Source organism: Lissotriton helveticus, chromosome 3_1 (assembly GCF_964261635.1).
Source record: "Lissotriton helveticus chromosome 3_1, aLisHel1.1, whole genome shotgun sequence".
Taxonomy (NCBI): domain Eukaryota; kingdom Metazoa; phylum Chordata; class Amphibia; order Caudata; family Salamandridae; genus Lissotriton; species Lissotriton helveticus.
Genome location: NC_136061.1, coordinates 1,752,669,112 through 1,752,686,748, shown reverse-complemented (window position 1 = coordinate 1,752,686,748; position 17,637 = coordinate 1,752,669,112). Strand labels below are relative to the sequence as shown.

General features: G+C 43.9%; 1 protein-coding gene across 2 annotated transcripts in view; it reads right to left on the bottom strand.

Moving 5' to 3' along the window:
- Positions 1-4,399: 4,399 nt before the first annotated feature.
- Positions 4,400-17,637, bottom strand: part of LOC144823754 (uncharacterized) — a 63,071-nt gene continuing 49,833 nt past the window's right edge. For both annotated transcript variants that reach the window (XM_078682557.1, XM_078682558.1), the window contains exon 4: positions 4,400-7,749. In XM_078682557.1, coding sequence (XP_078538683.1) covers positions 5,738-7,749 — 2,012 coding nt within the window. In that variant the 3' untranslated portion in view covers positions 4,400-5,737. The remainder of the gene's footprint in view (positions 7,750-17,637) is intronic.

Sequence of the window (17,637 nt, the reverse complement as noted above, 5' to 3'; positions counted from 1 at the left end):
ATATATATATATATATATATATATATATATATATATATATATAGTTGTACTTAGCAAGCAAATCGGTTTGCTGACAATGTAAGAGGCACACACGGAGTCAGATTTATAAAGCTAAAATGCTTTAATCGGTGCTTTTAGTATCCTCTCCCCTCCAGTTCGACAGACGCGTTTCGCCTTCGCGGCTTTTTCAATGTCGAATAACCCACAGTGTTACAATGATTATAAACCCAACCTTCAATTCCATGGCCATGGAAACAAATGACGGACATGAATTCAACCAACTATACATTCGTAGAGCGGCGGCCATCTTATATTGGGTAAAAGTTGTGATAATTACAAAACAATCTATAAGTGCAAGTGCTTAAACAATATTTGTGCAATATTGCGTTAAAAAGAGTCAAAATCCACTCCTAATATTAATTCATGAAGAACAGGTCTATTGATTGTAGTTATACAACTTTATACTTTACTCTCTTCGTGACCTGTATTATTTTTCAAAATCTCAGCAGATGTCATGACTGATAAAGGGAAAAGTTCCAAAATTCATAAGAACAGTATAACCCCATATTATCATGTATAACTACCTACTGAGTTAACAAAATTGAGCCCTGTATGGGCAAGAAGCTCCCAACATAATACTTGTAAATATGTCCAGATACAAATACTTGCTTGAATAACAGTAAATTGTTGTAAGGTGACCCCTATATCCCGGGCCTTTTGGAGGAAAAAGGGAAAGAAAAGTAGGTATACATGTCACTTAATAATAGACCTAATTTCTATGTGTATCATTCTGACTGTATAAACCTACATATCTTAGTTCACATTTTCATGCTAGATGGATACTTATACAACACATTTTTAAGAAAGTACATTAATCCAGATGTGCCCAAAGCTCTTCATCGCTATTGAGTCCAACCGGGCTCATGCTTTGGAGTTCTATGATGTAGCGGGACTCTTTGGCTCTAAGTTTTTTCAGTCTGTCTCCCCCTCTCTCATGTTTATCTACCCCATCGATACAATAAAATTGCAATAGATCCCTATTGCTTTGATGATGTAGCTCAAAAGGTCTAGCGACGGGGTAGGTAGGGTCCTTATTAGAGATCGCCCGCATATGTTCCAGTATGCGTTTCTTTGTGGGATTTTTGGTGCTACCAATGTATCTCTTTTTGCAGGGACAGATGAGACAATAAACCGTATATTCGGAATTACAATTGTAAAACTTATTAATCGTTTTCATTGGTCTGCTAGTTCCCGGAGCACCCTCAAACTGTGCAACTTTCTTACTGAATTTACAGGCCTTGCATTTCTTACAAGGAAAAAAGCCATTAATTCCCAGTTTGTTTTTGGTGGCTGTTGGTTTGGTAAAATGACTGTGTATAAGATGGTCGCCAATTGATAAACATCTTTTGTATGTGATTGCGGGACGGTCTGGGATATGCTTCTTCAAAACAGAATCAGTCTGAAGAATGTGCCAATTCTTTTTAAAGATTTGGACAATTTGGGCAGATTTCTCATTGTATGTGGTAATCATACGTACAGTGTTATCCTCAGGTTTGATTCTGTTTTTGCTTGCAGAGGATAATAGAGTTCTTCTATCAATCTGCTGTACTTTGAGTTCTGCATTTTGCAAATGTCCTTTCTTATAGCCCCTGCTCTTGAAACGCTGCAGAGCCTGTTTTTTGGCCGTGTCATAGCTCTTATCGGTAGAGCAATTGCGCTTAAGGCGCAAAAGCTCGCCATACGGTATGCTCTTAATGAGGCTACTCGGATGGTGGCTATCGGCATGTAGTACTGCGTTCCCTGCCGTGGGTTTTCTGAAAAGGCAAGTGGCTAGGACATTGTCTTCAATATATACCTGGAGGTCCAGATGATTGACTGTGGTATCACTGATGTTCCCTGTGAACCTTAAATTGAGTTCATTATTATTCAGAGTGGCAACGTACTCCTCAGCAGAGGACCGATCACCTCTCCAGATAATAAAAAGATAGTCAATATATCTTGTCCAAAGTACAATGTTTTCTAGCCAATGATCGTTGTCGTCTCCCCAGGCCACGTGCTTCTCCCACCAGCCTACGAAAAGGTTCGCATAGCTGGGGGCGAAGCACGTGCCCATCGCTGTACCCCGTTTTTGTAGGTACAGTTGTCCATCAAAGACAAAGATGTTGTTATTAAGGCAATATGATACCATCTGTAGAAGCATGTTGTTGTGTTGTGCGAATTTGGGATGCTTCTGACCTAAAAACCATCTGATAGCTTTCAGACCATCCGTGTGGCAAATGCAGGTGTATAGACTTGTGATGTCTAGTGTTATCAATAACAGGTTATCTTCCCAACAAATTCCCTCTACATGTTTTAGGAAATCCTGTGTATCCTGTATATAGGGTGGTAAGTTCTTAACAAAGGGAGATAAGAAAGAGTCCACATAAATTGCAGTGTTCTCTAGGAGACTGTTATTTGAAGCAACTATAGGTCTTCCAGGTGGATTACTATAGTGTTTATGAACTTTGGGCAAATGGTAGAATGTAGGCAATGTTGGTTCTTCACAAAGTAGGAAGAGGTATTCATCGTGATTTAGCATGCCCTCTTCTTTCCATTGTCCGAATAGTTGATGGTAAAAAAATAAAATAAAATAAAAAATATATATATATATATATATATATACACACATACACATATATACATTACCTAATGACAGTCGCCAGTAGGTAGTTCTAGTTAGGACCTTGTTTCTATTCAAAAAGTGTTTTTTCTTTTTCCATTAACTTTGGCGCCGGTTGACGAATCTTCGCGAATTTTTCAAAACTAGTGGGGCGCTCTGGTCCGCTCCCATCTTGAAAGTTTCGGGGTGATTCGGCAAGCAGGGGGGCGAGAAAAAAGGGGGTTATCAAAACATGTTTTCTCCATGTTAATTTCCATTTGGCATAAAGGTAGCCCTAAAAAAGAACTCTTTTTCTTAAATGGTGTAAATCCGTTCAGTAGTTGCTGAGAAAATCGAGAAAAAAAAAGTTTCAATATTTAGAGGCACAGAGGATCTGCGGACCCTCCTGACCACGAGCTGTATTCTAATTGGCTGTCAACACTTCAAACCAGGAAGTGTTGGCAGCCATCTTGTGCCTCAGTTCTGAAATGCGCAAAACAAGAAAAGGGGGCGGGGTAGAAACACCCTGACCCCCTAGGCCTGCTCAGGGGGTCCCACAAGGACCCCCAGGGCCAAAAAAAACATTACTGAAGGTACCTGGTGGGCTAGTTGAACCCCAGGGACCCTCAGGATTCAAGGGGACTTAATCACCCAACTTAAAACGTGCCACGGGGCGCGTTTGCACAGTGATGAAGGGAGGGGGCGGGGCCTGAGGTGACCTGTGTGCAAACACGCCCTGTGGCACGTTTTAAGTTGGGGAATTAATTCCCCTTCAATCCTGATGACCCCGGGGGGCCAACTAGCCCAACAGGTACCTCCAAAAAGCGCCAGAGGCCAGCGTTGTAGAGAGGTCTAGGCCACGCCCCTTTTTACACCTCTCTGCAATGCAGCTCCTTGGCCCTTACTGTAGTTACCTGGTGGGCTAGCTAGACCCCAGGGACCCTCAGGATTCAAGGGGACTTAATCCCCCAACTTAAAATGTGCCACAGGGCATGTTTGCACAGTGGTGAAGGGAGGGGGCGGGGCCTTTCTGCACCTCTAACTTAGAGGTAGTTTTAATCCCCCTGCCCTATTATGTACCAGGGCCTTACAGAAGAGGTCATGCTAATCACAGGGGTACCCCAACACATAGTGTTCCCTAGTGTATGTAGGTGTTTACAATGTATTCTAAGTGTCTTTTAGCATAGCACTGGCTCTAGGCCTGGTTAGTCAGAGTCAGTTACCACCAGTACCTGTCTGAAAAAGTTGAGGGCATAGGATGATTTTGTAACAAGGCCTCTTTCTGCTCCTCTGTTTGTTCTTTCTGCACGTCTTGCTTCTTCCTGCACTTTTCCTCGTCTTTGAGGACTTCTTTCTGCATTTCTTTTGATTCTTTCTGTGCGTTTTTTCTTCTTTCTTCACATGTCCTACCTCTGTAGGCATAGTTATAAACTAGCATTTAAAAAACTTTAGAAATTCACTTAAAAAACATAGGTTTCAGGCATGTTATAGTTCGAAATTAGCATTTAAAAAACCTTTGAAATTCACTGAATAAACCATCGGTTTCAGGCACATTATTGCTAGAAATTAGCATTTAAAAAACCTTAGAAATTCACCGAAAACAACCATAGGTTTCAGGGGCGTTATAGTTAGTTGGACATTTCACTCGTACAAAACAAAACAGAGCATACAGGCCTAACATAGAGCAAAGTATAAAGGATTTATGCAGTACCAAAAGAACAATTAAGTCAAAATGCAAAACAATGAAAATCCCAAACGGAATTAGAAAAAAAGTACATTTTAATGAGCTAAATAATAACAAAATGGCAAAAATAAAATAAGGGGTACCTTGAGATATGAATTTTAAACATTTTAAGTAGGAATAGCACCAAGAAACATAAAATGGCAATGATAGTCAACGGTTGCAGTAAAAGTGATTTAAGCTCAATTTGTGGATGTCTGCAGTGGAACCAGGTTTGTTGTGGCCAAGGGCGAGGGCCGTCATGAGCATGCAAGGGGTTAAGTCCCAATCCAGCACAAGAGTACACTTGTAAGGCCCCCCCAGGACCTCACGGGTGGCACTTAAAAAGACTTGCTCGGTGTCAGGGAGATGACAACAGTAGGGTACAGTTGAGGTCCAGCTGCCAATGGATGTTGCCGGAAAGGCCTCTTGTTGCTTGTTGTAGCTCTGTAGCTTGGACAGATGGCCAGTCTTATGACCTTTACCCTTGGAGTCCACTCCTTTGTCCCGAGTACAAGAGGGAGCAAATCCAGTCCTTCATGGCTCCTCTCAGGTCACAGAAGCAGGTCAAGCCCTCTTCTATTTTTCCTCAGGTCCAGCAGTGTTCTGAAGTGGGTGCCTAGAGATGCTACCATTATGCTTGGCACAAGCCAGTGGATGGAAAGGACTCCAAGGCATGCCCTAACCAATGGGGTAAAAGTTCAGACCCTAGCTATTTTGGGCATTTTCAAGCTGGCGAAAGTGTTCAGCCATGCTAAACCTGGGCTCTGAGTGATGGAGGTGTATGTGGGGAGTGTACTACGGTAACCCCAGTACTATCCCACATGTAACACCAAAATCCAGTCTAAAGCAGCCACTGAACCCCCAATAAACCAACATTACGCAAAAGATTGGCATTTCCTGCAGTGCTGGGAAGTGGGCCAGGGGAAACCAGCAGGTGGATAACAACTGTGCAACTTCAACCAGTTTTAGATATTTTCCCTTCCAATGTCATCAAAGTGATTGAGGGCAAGTTGTATAATTCCCAACATGACAAAATCACAACACAAACATACAAAAAGTAAGATTGACAACACTGTTTTGTTTATTGACTTGTTTTCTCTTTTGTAACTAGCTGTGCATTGGACACCTGATGTTAGGCTCAAGTCTAATGTCTGGCTCAGGCTTTTTTATAAGACAAGGCAGGCATGAGCCAGCGTTTTCTGTAAGGAGTTAACAGGATTATTCTGATCTCTACAATAAAATGTGTATCTAAGCAAGCACCACCTGAATTAATGCTTGACTTCATGTATATTTCAAAACTTTAATCAAATGGTTACACTATGAAACATTAATTTCTTTGCTCTTTTTTGAGCTGTTGGATTTAAGGCAAACACATATCAGTTCTGGCTTGACTCTGCCGCAGAATGCTTTCGTTTCTGCCCCTTCGGCAAGATGCAAGGTGGATATGGTTCAGTACGTGGCCTATTTGTTTGGAATATCAGCTTAGACAAAGAAGTCCTATCATCACACAAACCTGGATTGGACTTTCTTTTATTCTTTATTACACATGAGAACACACGTTCTTCATCTGCATTACTGTGTGGTAAAGTAAAAAGAAGCCTTGCGATTTTAGAAAGTAGAAATAACTTGCTCCTGTGTGAGCTTCGAAAGATGAAATCCCGCTCAAGATGAAACCAGACAACATCTATTCTATATGCATCAATCTCTCCACTAGCACAGTTTACTTTAATGGTAGCATCTTCCCAGGTTTTCGCAGGAACATCTGCAAAATCAATAACTTGGTAAGTGACAAACTCTTGCTTGAGGAAGGTCAGTTCTTTTTTTGTGAATTTTAAATAGGTTTTAAACCGCTCAACCATAAAGAGCACACTTTCAAAACCATATTTATGTTTTTCAAAAAAGTTGAAGACTCTAGCATGTTTGAGCACCTCGTCATGAACTGGGAGCACTTCTAATGCCCATTTTACTGCTTCCTGGTGAAAAGAGCGCACAGCTTCAAAGAATTTAGATTGGGCTTGAGTTTCAATAATCCCTCTTTCAAGCATGCTCTTCAGCTTTCCACGAACACAGATGCCTACATAGAGGCTCGATTCGGGGATCTGGTAGTCACAGGAGCTCAGATCTGGAAGGTTGGTTTCTGGATTTTTAATGAACGATTGGACAACCTGGCCCAGATAAGCTCTATTTAATAGTAATGCCAGAAGATCCACAATGGCATCATACAACAGATGAATTACTGGGTCTTCTCTCTGCAGCAGGAGGTTGAAATTCACAAAGGCTGGTAATGAAGACTGAAGGAACCGGCAATAGATCTCAGTCATAGGGTTCTTGAAGCAATGACCCAGCCTCTGCAGTCTGCTCCAACTAGCTCCATCAATATCCATAGTGGACGAAAAATAAGAACGGAGGGAGTCAAAGTTAAGAATCAGTTGATCCAAACAAGTAAGCATTCCAAGCCAACGGACAGAAATTTCCTTCAGCGTCTGACAGTAATCGGAGTCTGCAAACTTACAAAACCGACCACACAAGTTTGTCATTTTCGATGCATGTTCAAACCAGAAGTATAAATCAATAAGAAGATCCTCTGCATCAAAATCTTTTAGGAAGATGCAGAAAGCAGATGAGGCTTGCAAGGCACAGTTGTCTGCCACTTGACTAGGGCATGCCATGAAATATATGTTTTCATTATAATTGTGTGCAATAGTTTTTATAGGGTTTAGGTTTCCCATATTAAATGAGGTGTTATCAAGTCCAAACCCAATACAATTTTCCCAAGGAATGGAATGTTTATGCACAGATTTGCAAACAGCATCAAATATACCTTCAGTTGTGTCATCCTTCCTTATGCACATGTCCAGAAATTTACAGCATACTCTGCCCTGTTTAGAGTCAAAAATACGTACAGTCAATGGAAATGCTTTTTGCTCAGGGTCTTGATACCTGCTTCCATCAATGCAAAGACTGAACACTGATACCTTCATGTCATCTGTTAAGTTAGCCAACAATTCTGGTACAATTGCTTCATTCAATATGCTGGCTGCTCGCGTTTTATCACAAGTGAAGGACCGGGCAAATTTAGAGTCAGGAAAACTTTGGGATATGATACCAACCAAGTGATCTGCTGCAGCAAAAGGGACTGTGTGTTCAGCAAAAAATTTGGTGAATTTCCATTCAGCTTGCCTCACAAGCCACTCTTCAGTGGACTCTTGCTCTGCTAAAGGCCCAGTGCTTGTCTTGTTTTTTAACTTCCTCTCTTCGAAAGTCCTGTGTGCTTTACCTGAAATATGGCGTTTCACATCAAATATACCTTGATGAGCGCAGGATACATTCTTTTCACAAATCAAACAACGGAAGCAGCTGGAATCATTCTTGACAGGAACAATGATCCCTAGGAGGTAAAAAGGATTTTCAAAATTAGATTTCTTTCATATGTGGCAACCTTTAAGTAAAGTGTCAGCAGATTTTAATACATAAGGGATTTTTATGCTAAGCTTCTATTTCTCACATAAGTGCATCTGTTAACATTGAAATATTTAAAGAAGTTCTGGTAATGCTACTATGTTTCGCTCATAACTGTGAGTGGCACTTTGCCACGGATTAGTTTAGTCTCTCAATATGTCATCAAAGAGGCACTGGGTCACTCATCTTGCATTGAAACATCTATTCATCCACCAATTTTTTTCCATTCATCTATTTAACCACCTGCAATAAAACAAACACACAAACTCAACAAGCATATGGAAGATTCATGTGAGAATAAATGTAGAAATAAAAATGTTGCCACCTAAACTTGGTAGGCATATGGTTGCAATGTAAAAAACAATTATACATAGCAACAGGCAATCCTCTTGTACATAGTGTATCACTGTTTTAAAGTTCCATCATAGCTGCTGTGTTTAGAACAAATGTGTTGATCACCTTGGAGCAGTAAAAACAATGATACATTATGCACCATACCATTCCAAGTTGGCCACTAATATCACTGTGTGGCCAGTGAGCCTCTATTGTACTAATCATCAAACGACAAAACCTTGTATAGTCTCCAGGTAGGGAACAGGAGACAATGGCGTCTCTAGAGTGAACTGGCCTCCAATGGCAAATGTTAAACACAAGAATCGCCCCCTGAGAAAATGTTTCTTTGTTCCTTTGTTAGTGACTTTCCACCTCAAGTCTATCTACGGACACACAAACAATCGTGACAGGATGTCCTCACACCCCACCAGGTGTCATGCTTCATCATAGGACTTTCCTCGCTCTTCAAAAACTCATTCTGATTAAGAACGGGCCTACACTTAATAGTAAAGGAGGCACTTCTACCTGACTATTGAACTGTGATATAAGTATGTTAAAAACCAATGTGATAAATCAAAACTACCTTTTTATTTAAGCGAGATATCACTTGGTGTTAAAAAACCAGTATGGAGACTAGGGGAACCAATACCCCATCTCCCACTTAGACCATCAACATGTTTCTGCCTCTTGGTTCACAAGAGTCTGTGGCATTCGTCAGGACGGAACACGGGATCATATTGTGGCTTGTACTCCTGTTAGTGCCACTTTATATTCAGACTGACATTAAAAAACAATATTTTGGGAGGAGGTAAGGAAAAGTCTTTTCCAGTTCTCCTCTCATGATAAATATGTTTGCTCACATCTTTTTAATGGGCACCTCAGTATCTTAGGGCGGAGGTGATATTGTACTATGTTTTGAAAACCCTTGCGCTGACCAGCTGTTCTTGCTAAATTGGCACCCTAGCAATAGCCTTTCAGGGATAGATTGTTCACCCGATTCTGGTGCTTATTAAAATTACCCAATATAGCACTGCCTCACATGCAAAAATGTTTGTTTCTTTCTACAGTTTTGAATTCTAAGATTGCATGCAATCTCAAAAAAATATCCTCTGTAGTCGCTTGAAAATTGACTAGGGGGCATATGTATCAAACGATTTTGTATTCACAAACTCTGCAATTCGCAAAAAAACAGCGTTTGCAAATACAAAATCGCAAAACGCGATGTATGAGCAAATTTTGCATCGCATTATTAAGGAATCGCTAATTTTGCGATTCCTTAATTTTGCGTAAGCATTTAAAGGAATCGCAAATTGCGATTCCTTAAATGCTATGTAACAAGCACCCAAGTTGTGCAATTTCTCTTCAAAATATCGCAAAAACCACCAACTTCAAGTTGGTGGTAATTTGTGATTTCTTTGAAAAATGCACTTTTTGGCATTTTTCAAAGTGCCATGTGGTGCACATACATGCCCTTATGGCATGTATGTGCGCCATATGCGCACACATGCTCATTTCAGGGGTGCATCGGGGTGTGCTTATGACACCCTTGCACCCTTGAAAATATTCTCAATTTGCGATTCTCGAATTTCAAATCGCAAATTGAGAATGACTTTCCCCTCCTGGCCCATAGGAATGAATGGGAAGGTATTCCTTAATTGCGATTTCGCAATTTGCTAATCGCAATTAAGGAATAACAGGAGAACGCGAAATATTTGCGAATTTTTAAATACATCCCGTTTTGTGATTCTCAAATAGCGATTCTCAAAAAATCGCTATTTGAGAATCGCAATAACAGATTTTGATACATATGCCCCTTGGACTTAAAACGTCCAATTATTGCATCTCCTTTACTTTCCAATGAACCTCTCTTTTCTTTGCATCCTTTAATCACAGCCTAGTGTAAGTCACACACGTTTGCTGTATCGCCTATCATTTTATTTCTGCAAATCTCCCACACCTCATTTCAAAGATGTAACCTTGCCTTTACAAGACGTATCCCTGCAGCCTGACAATACCTAATCTCCTATAGCTTATACATTAATAATGCCAACCATTTGCATGGACCTCTGCCCCACTAAAGATCACACTTAGCTTCTATAAATGTTATCTACCAAATATAAACTGGAATAAATGCATGGAATGGTTTCTTTAGTGCATAAAACTAATCCCTATAACCTATTATAACATGGGTAAAAACACTAACCATTGATTCCACAGCAGAATGCTGCTTGGCGTAAATTCCTTCATTTTTTTGTTGTTGTTGTTTTTTGAATATGTTTTTATTGCAGAATTATAGACAAGACTACGAGGTCAGTTGGCCACTATTTGGCGTAAATTCCTTCATCATGGGTAATAAGAGCTATATGTATTCAACTGCAATAAAATATATAACCCTACTGCCTCACACTAATACCATAACACTCAATGGTGTTAAATAAAAGGTGACAGTAGTCCATACAGGCTGCATAATCATATATACTGCTTGACACTCTTACACTTACATTAAGACAAACTTGCTATGGATCATGCCAATCCATAGTACTTTACCAGTCCACAGCAATCAGCCACCCATCACAAATTGAACAGACAAGGTATAACTTTGAAGATCTGCCACACGCTCCTGGCCAACGGACGACTTCAATTTGGTCCTACCACTGCAGGTCCCAAGAAGCAATACACCATGACTGCTATTTGACATCTCACAATGACAATCAGATATGGGATGGTATTAAGGTCCATCCATGCAAATCTCTCGACTATTTCTCCTTCCAACCTGTGCCTGCTCATACACTTTACATAAAATATCTCAGAATGGACTACCCACTGCAGTGCATTAACCAGCTAAGTACACTATGATCTTATAAAATACTATAAAGGGACCTGCAAAGTTGTAGAAAGCTTCCAGCTTAAGCAAAAAGCAAACTACATGCCTCTATGTCACACATTTTCATCAATTACACTGCTAAGTGCTGTGTCCCTTAACACAATAACCACACCTTGGTCGTCATCACTCACATGTGAACACTTAACTTATTGAGTTTTGTATAGTGAGAACTTGACCCGAAGGCATCAGAGCACTTTACAGAATAGGGACAGCCGCAATTACATGAGTTACCTATGGAGTAAATATTCATACATAGTAACAGTATGAATAAGCTTTATTGTATAGTTAGTTAAAACCATTACAAAAAGTAGAAAAAGGAGCAGCGGTTTAAAATGAATGATCAACGAGCATCCATGGTTTAAATTTAGCAACATTAAAAAAACAAGATTACATACAAGGGACGTCAAGTGCCAAGTCAATTCAATTTTATATTGTCCATTTACTTGTTGAGGAACGGTGAGTGGAACTCATCTTCCGTTGACTACCAAAGAACAAGCGGCAGGTGGAAGACTTGCGTGACATTAAAAAGAGGGAACTAAATCTTATTTACTCTAAAATTAGCAGCATAATCTTTATCTTCATAGTTTTTTTTTCTTTTTCAAACTTATATGATAGTATCCCTTTTGTTCTCAAAGTTCGTGACAAGTTTGACTGATCTGCAGATTAATAGTAACAGTATGTAAAATAAGTATACAATAGACAGTAGGATATGTGGACAATATAGTCATGGTGGATACATAGTGCTTTACAGAGTTGGCACAGCAGCAAATACCAAGTTACAAGTGGAGTAAGTAAGAATACATAATAACAGTGTTATAAAGGAAGTTAACAATAGACAGTAGGATAAACGGATGATATCGTTTTGAGGTAGCTACGAAAGGGTGTTGCAAATGTGGGGAGAGTAGAGGCGCAGTTGCCCCCCCCTCCCGAGGTAGTGAAGCTCATAATTTTTGGAGATTGAGGGGTGCGACAACAGACTAGTCAGATGGTTTAGGGGAAGGGTTATTATGATGTTTATTAAGGAGAAGAAGTTTCTGTTTCTTCCTGAAGTCAGGGAATGATTGATTGTAACGCAACTCCTTGGGCAGTGAGTTCCAGATTCTGGGTGAGAGATCTTTCTTTCTTAAATTTAGGGCGGAATGAGGAGCAGACTGTTGGAACTTTGAGGAGGTCTCTTTTGGCCAGCTTTTGATTTGCGAGGTAGACTGGTTTTTCCGTGTAGAGATCTTTGTGGGTTATGCAAGCAGTTTTGAGTATAGATCTTGCCTCTTCTGGTAGCCAGTTCAGTTTCTTGAGAGAGGGAGTGATGTGGTTGAAGTGACTCTTCCCCGACAGTAGCCTAGCTTCTGCTTGGAGTGAAGCTTTCACATCGGCCAAGAGTAGTTTTGGAGCACCATTATTGTTGGGTTACCGCAGTCCAGCTTGGGGAGGATTAAGGCTTGCATTGCAGTCTTTAGGTTTTCGGTGGGGATGAAGGGTTTGAATTTTTAAAGTTGATTCAACGTGTATAAGGCACTTTTAGCAGAGGCATTAATATGCTCTTTCATGTTCAGGTGTCTGTCAAGTGTAATCCCAAAAGATTTGACAGAGTTGGATATGGATAGTTTGTTGCAGATTAATGCAGTGAGGTTGTTGAGCCAGATATCTACGGGAAAAGACTTTTCTTTTGGATGGATGAAGAGGGGTTCAGTTTTGTTGGGATTGAGCTTAAGGTGGTTAATGGTCAGCCAGGATTGAACCGTAGAGAGAGTGCTATTTAGGTGCTGGATGTTTTTAACTAATGTAATTTTTATGTAGAATTAAGTATCATCTGCATAGAGAAGATAGGCAATTCTGGCTTGTTTCAGGATCATTGCAAGGGGTTTCATATAGAGGTTAAATAGGGCTGGAGACAGTATTGACCCATGAAGGACTCCTTGTGAGACTGGTGTTACTTTTGAGGTCGAGTTTGAGTTTGATTAGTTGTGAGCATTGGTACAAGAAAGAAGCGTATCACTGGAAGATAGCGCCATTAGTGCCTGCACGCTGCGAGAGGATTTTTAGGAGTATGTCGTGGTTGACAGTATCAAAGGCAGCCGAGAGGTCCAGAGGACTAAGAGGCAGGCCTGACCATCAGCCAGAGATCTGTGTAGGTCGCCTACGATCAATATTGCAGTCTCGGGGGTGGCCAACAGCATGGCTGAATAGACGCGCTCAACGGAGCTCCGGCCGCCAGTCATCAATCCTGTACTTTATCCTGTAGACCCAGACACCATTGGTATAATATTTAATTACCTGCGCCCTCCTGATGCCCTGACTCTGCTCTGGAGACTGCCTGAGGCCGAATCCTGGTCTATAAGAACCTGAATCTGTGCGGTGGTGGAGTGGGCCATGGCTCCCAACATGGCCGATGAGACCCACTGGTGAGGCAGACCCTCTTCTGGGCTTCCCACGGGGACCGGCTGAGCGGAGGGTGCGGAGGAGAAACATGTGAGCCCTCCCTGACGACGACTAGAGGTCGTGTGGTGCCCTGATACCCGATTGTAGGCGGACGCTGTGAGGAGTCGTGTCCGGGGGAGTGCGGCTGCGGCGGGCTGGAGACGGCATTCGTCGCCTCTGCCATGTCAGACCAGACAAGTGGAGTCTGCCCATCTCCAGGTCCCCCTCCCCACCCTCCTGCTGTGGTGATCATCTGGATGCCCTGGAGCGATACAGAGACGATCCGGTGAAAGTCCGTGACCTGGGGAGCCTGCGGACGCTGCCAGCGCCCGGGAGGTGAGGTGTGCGGCTGCCCTGTGTGGGCTGTATCAGCATCTGAGCTCCTTCCCTGCTGAGGATTCCCTCCAGTGACACGGCAGTGGCGCTGAGGGAGCCTATTGGTGCTGAGACCTGGGGAGTGGAGGGTTGTAGTCTGCTCCCGTTGGGGCCCCCATACCCCATCTCCCGTTATGATTAACTGCGCGGGTCGTGCTCCCGATCAGGGAGTCATCCTTTTTTATTTATTTCTGCCTCCGGAGAGGACCATATTGAACTTCAACATGCCTTGTGAGGGGTAATGTAAAGTTCTCTCATGAAAGATTGCAGCCTCTGTGTTGGTGGCCCATATTGGTTAAGAGGGGCATTTGCAGCGCCATTTCTGTCGTCTTTTGGTGGAGGGGGGAAAGCTGCACTGGGACCGTGATTGTTGGCTGACCCCTGGGACGGGAGGGACCCGGAGCGTCCTCGACCCGCAACACTCCGGTGCCATACACGGGATTGAGCGCCTGTGGGGGCCCATGCCAATGACTCCGAATCTGGGACGGAGACAAGGACCTTAATCGTGGCGCCCTGTGACGTCAGAAGAGCCCCGCGGGGAGCTCAATAATCTACGCTACGGGTCACTTACCGGCAGATAGACTCCTGACCTGATTTGTTTAAAGGGTAAAGCCCAGCTGTGGCCCTACATGGCAGTGAAGAGGAGGTGGGCTGTGAAGCCTGAGGGCCAGCCACGGCTGCACCCAAGACGTGTGGGCCCCTATGCAGCTGATTCCTTGGCGCTCTCGGATACCCGCGCGACTTCATTAGAGTGCCGAGCAAGACAGTGGAGTTTGTGCGACATATTGGGGACTTTTAGGTGTTTATTGGGTGAAGTCTGTGTTCTCGTATGCGGCCTTTTCCCCTAGCGCTATAGAGGGAGTTTATGCGGGGCCGCGGATGCTCGGGGTTGGACGGGGGCCCCTCGACGTGTGACGGCGACAGAAGAAGAAACCGAGCTGGCCCTGGAATTCCCCCCCCCCCCATACCCCCCCCTATCCCCCCCTCCCTATCCCCCCACCTTGGAGGTTGCGACTCACTTTACATGTCTCCCAAGACACTGAAGCAAGGGAAAATGGACAAGTTCACCAAGGCAATCCCGCCGAAGGCCAAATCGGGCAAGGTGGCGGCGGACCCACCGGACAACACTGCCATTCTTCAGGCATTCCATGCCTCACATCAAGGGCAGGATGGCTGAGATCAGGTGACCCTCCTGTGGCAGCATGTCCACAATATTGTGGACCGAGTAACACAGGCGGAAACACAAATCTCAGAAGTGGCAGATACGTCACATGCATTCTAAAAAGACATTAAGGAACTACAAGCAGATATGTGGGAAATGGCCTGGCGGGTGGACGATGCTGAAAATAGGGCCAGGAGAAATAATCTTTGCTTCATTGGGTTTCCAGAGGGCCAGGAAGGATCCGACCCGGTCGTCTTCCTGGCGAAGTGGCTGCGAGATACTCTCCCGAGGGCACAGTTCTCCGCCTGTTTTATCATCGAAAGGGCATATAGGATGCCCAATGTGAGCCCCTCCAGAGCCTGCTGTGCGTGCGGATTGCAAAATTCTTGAATTATCAAGATCGAGATATGATACTCAGAGAGGAAAGGAAAGTAGGGGAACTCAAACTGGCCAATGCCAAAATTATGATTTCCCCCGACTACTCCAGGGATGTGCAGAAGATGCAGCGAACCTTCGACTCTGTGAAAAGCAAACTTCAAGCTCCTCTTTCCTGCTAAATTGAAGGTCATATTCCAGGGAACCGCCCACTTTTTCAAACACCTGAGGAAGCCTGGGCATGGATCGAGGAAAGACCAAGGCTGCAGCGAGACACAGGCGGGACAGAGGCACGGTCCAGGGAGACCCCCCTCCCCCCATGTGGGAACCTAGACCGCAGAGAATAAAATTGAGGAAGCGGCTAACGGGGAAACTCAAGAAGCTCGGTGGTGCCGCGTTCCCGACCACCGCGTATGGGAGACGGAGGGTGGCCTCGGAGGACGGCACTGGCCGAACCAGAGACACTGATGGGGACTCTAACCAAGGGGACAATGCGGAGACTGTCCACTCTGATGGTGCTTCACTCGCGGACACCAATAGTGATCATTCGTTACTTAAGGCCATCAACAAGGCGGAGAAATCGGGCGCTGTGATTTAGGAGAAATAAGATGTTCCCCAAATGCAACACGATGAGGATGGTGAAAAGGACTAAGCTACGGGTGTGAAATGTTAGCAGAACGGCAACGGATTACTGCTGAGGAGGCCCGCACCCCTGATATGGCAAATTTGAGAGACTGAACTCATTTCTCTCCTTCACCATATATCCTTTTGTGGTTTGTTGGTAATTTGGAATTAGGGGAGAGGTGAGGTGCGGGATTGATAGACTTCTCGATTGACACATACGCAGAATTGTCATGTTGACATTTTGGGGAATGGGCGTACTGTGCGGGAGTAAGTGGGGTGGGTGGTTCGGGATAGGGAGGGAGGGCAATCATGGATTAAGGATTAGTGTTGTTCTTCAGTTAAAATGCAACAGAATATCCCATGACAAATGATTGAGACAGATGGGCTGGGGGGAGGGAGGGGTCCGGTTGACTCGTACGGTATCACTGCCAAACACATACAGTATGGCTGACCTGGTTCTCCTTCAAGAAACCCATCTCCAGGGCACTCAGTGTACATTTATAGATAGAGGGACGTATGTCACACTAGCACACCCTGGATTCTCACCCGGGGCCCAAGGGGTCACGATCCTGATCAGGAAAATCTTGCCATTTTACATTGAAAGGTCCTGGATGGATCCCAATGGCACTTATGCAGGGTCTGGGGAGGGGGGGGGGGCAGGGTGGGGGGCAAGGAGGGAGCTCACCCCGATTAGTGTATATGCTCTGCCTAAACTACAACCCCGAACGCTTGAAGCAGTTGCTAAGATATTGTTGGACTCGGATTCCCCGATACACATTATCGGGGTGACTTTAATGATGTTATGGACTCGCCTAGTGATCGGTCCAGAATGACAGAAGGGACCCGAGTCCCCACCCCACTGGCCGTATTTGTGCGCTCAATGGGGCTGACGGACTTGTGGCGTAGGCAACACATGCTTGCATGCACCTACTCATACTTCCCCGGGACACATAATACATTTTCAAGATTAGACTACTTGTTCGCTCCTGCAGGGGAAGTACGGACGGTTGAGGAGGCAGAATACCTGACTAGAGGCATCTCTGATCACTTACTGTTAAGACTAGGTATAGGTGGGACTCAACGTGGAGCACCGTCGGATTGGCGGCTGGCCGCATGCAAGCTTCAGGATGTGGCTGTGTTGAGGGTGATCAAACAAGACACTGATTTGTGCTTTCAAGAAAACGATTGCTCGATCCCCTCCGCAGTTACCCTATGGAAAGCCTACAAAGAAGTTATTTGAGGCAGGCTACAGTAAACAATAGCGAGGAAAACGCAGAGCGGAAGCCCTTGAGGTAGAAACCGTAGAAAGCCAACTTCTCGACCTCAAGCAAAATGTCACCCCCGAAAATGAGGCTATCCTACTTAGACAGCTGGAGGTTACCCGCCGGCAGCTCTGTGCATTAAATGAAAGGGAAGGTCAGTCTCAAATACTGCAAACACAACACAGACTTTATGAGTCAGGTGACAGTGCAGGGAAACTCTTAGCATGGCTGAGCCGGAAAGAGAGGGAGGCAAATTGGGTAAGCCAGATTGTGCATTCAGACATTCAGACACACACCATACCACTGCAGTAGGCATAGCTGGGGCGTTTGAGCGATACTACACTAATCTCTACCAGGCAAAGATAACTGCTGATGAGACTGATA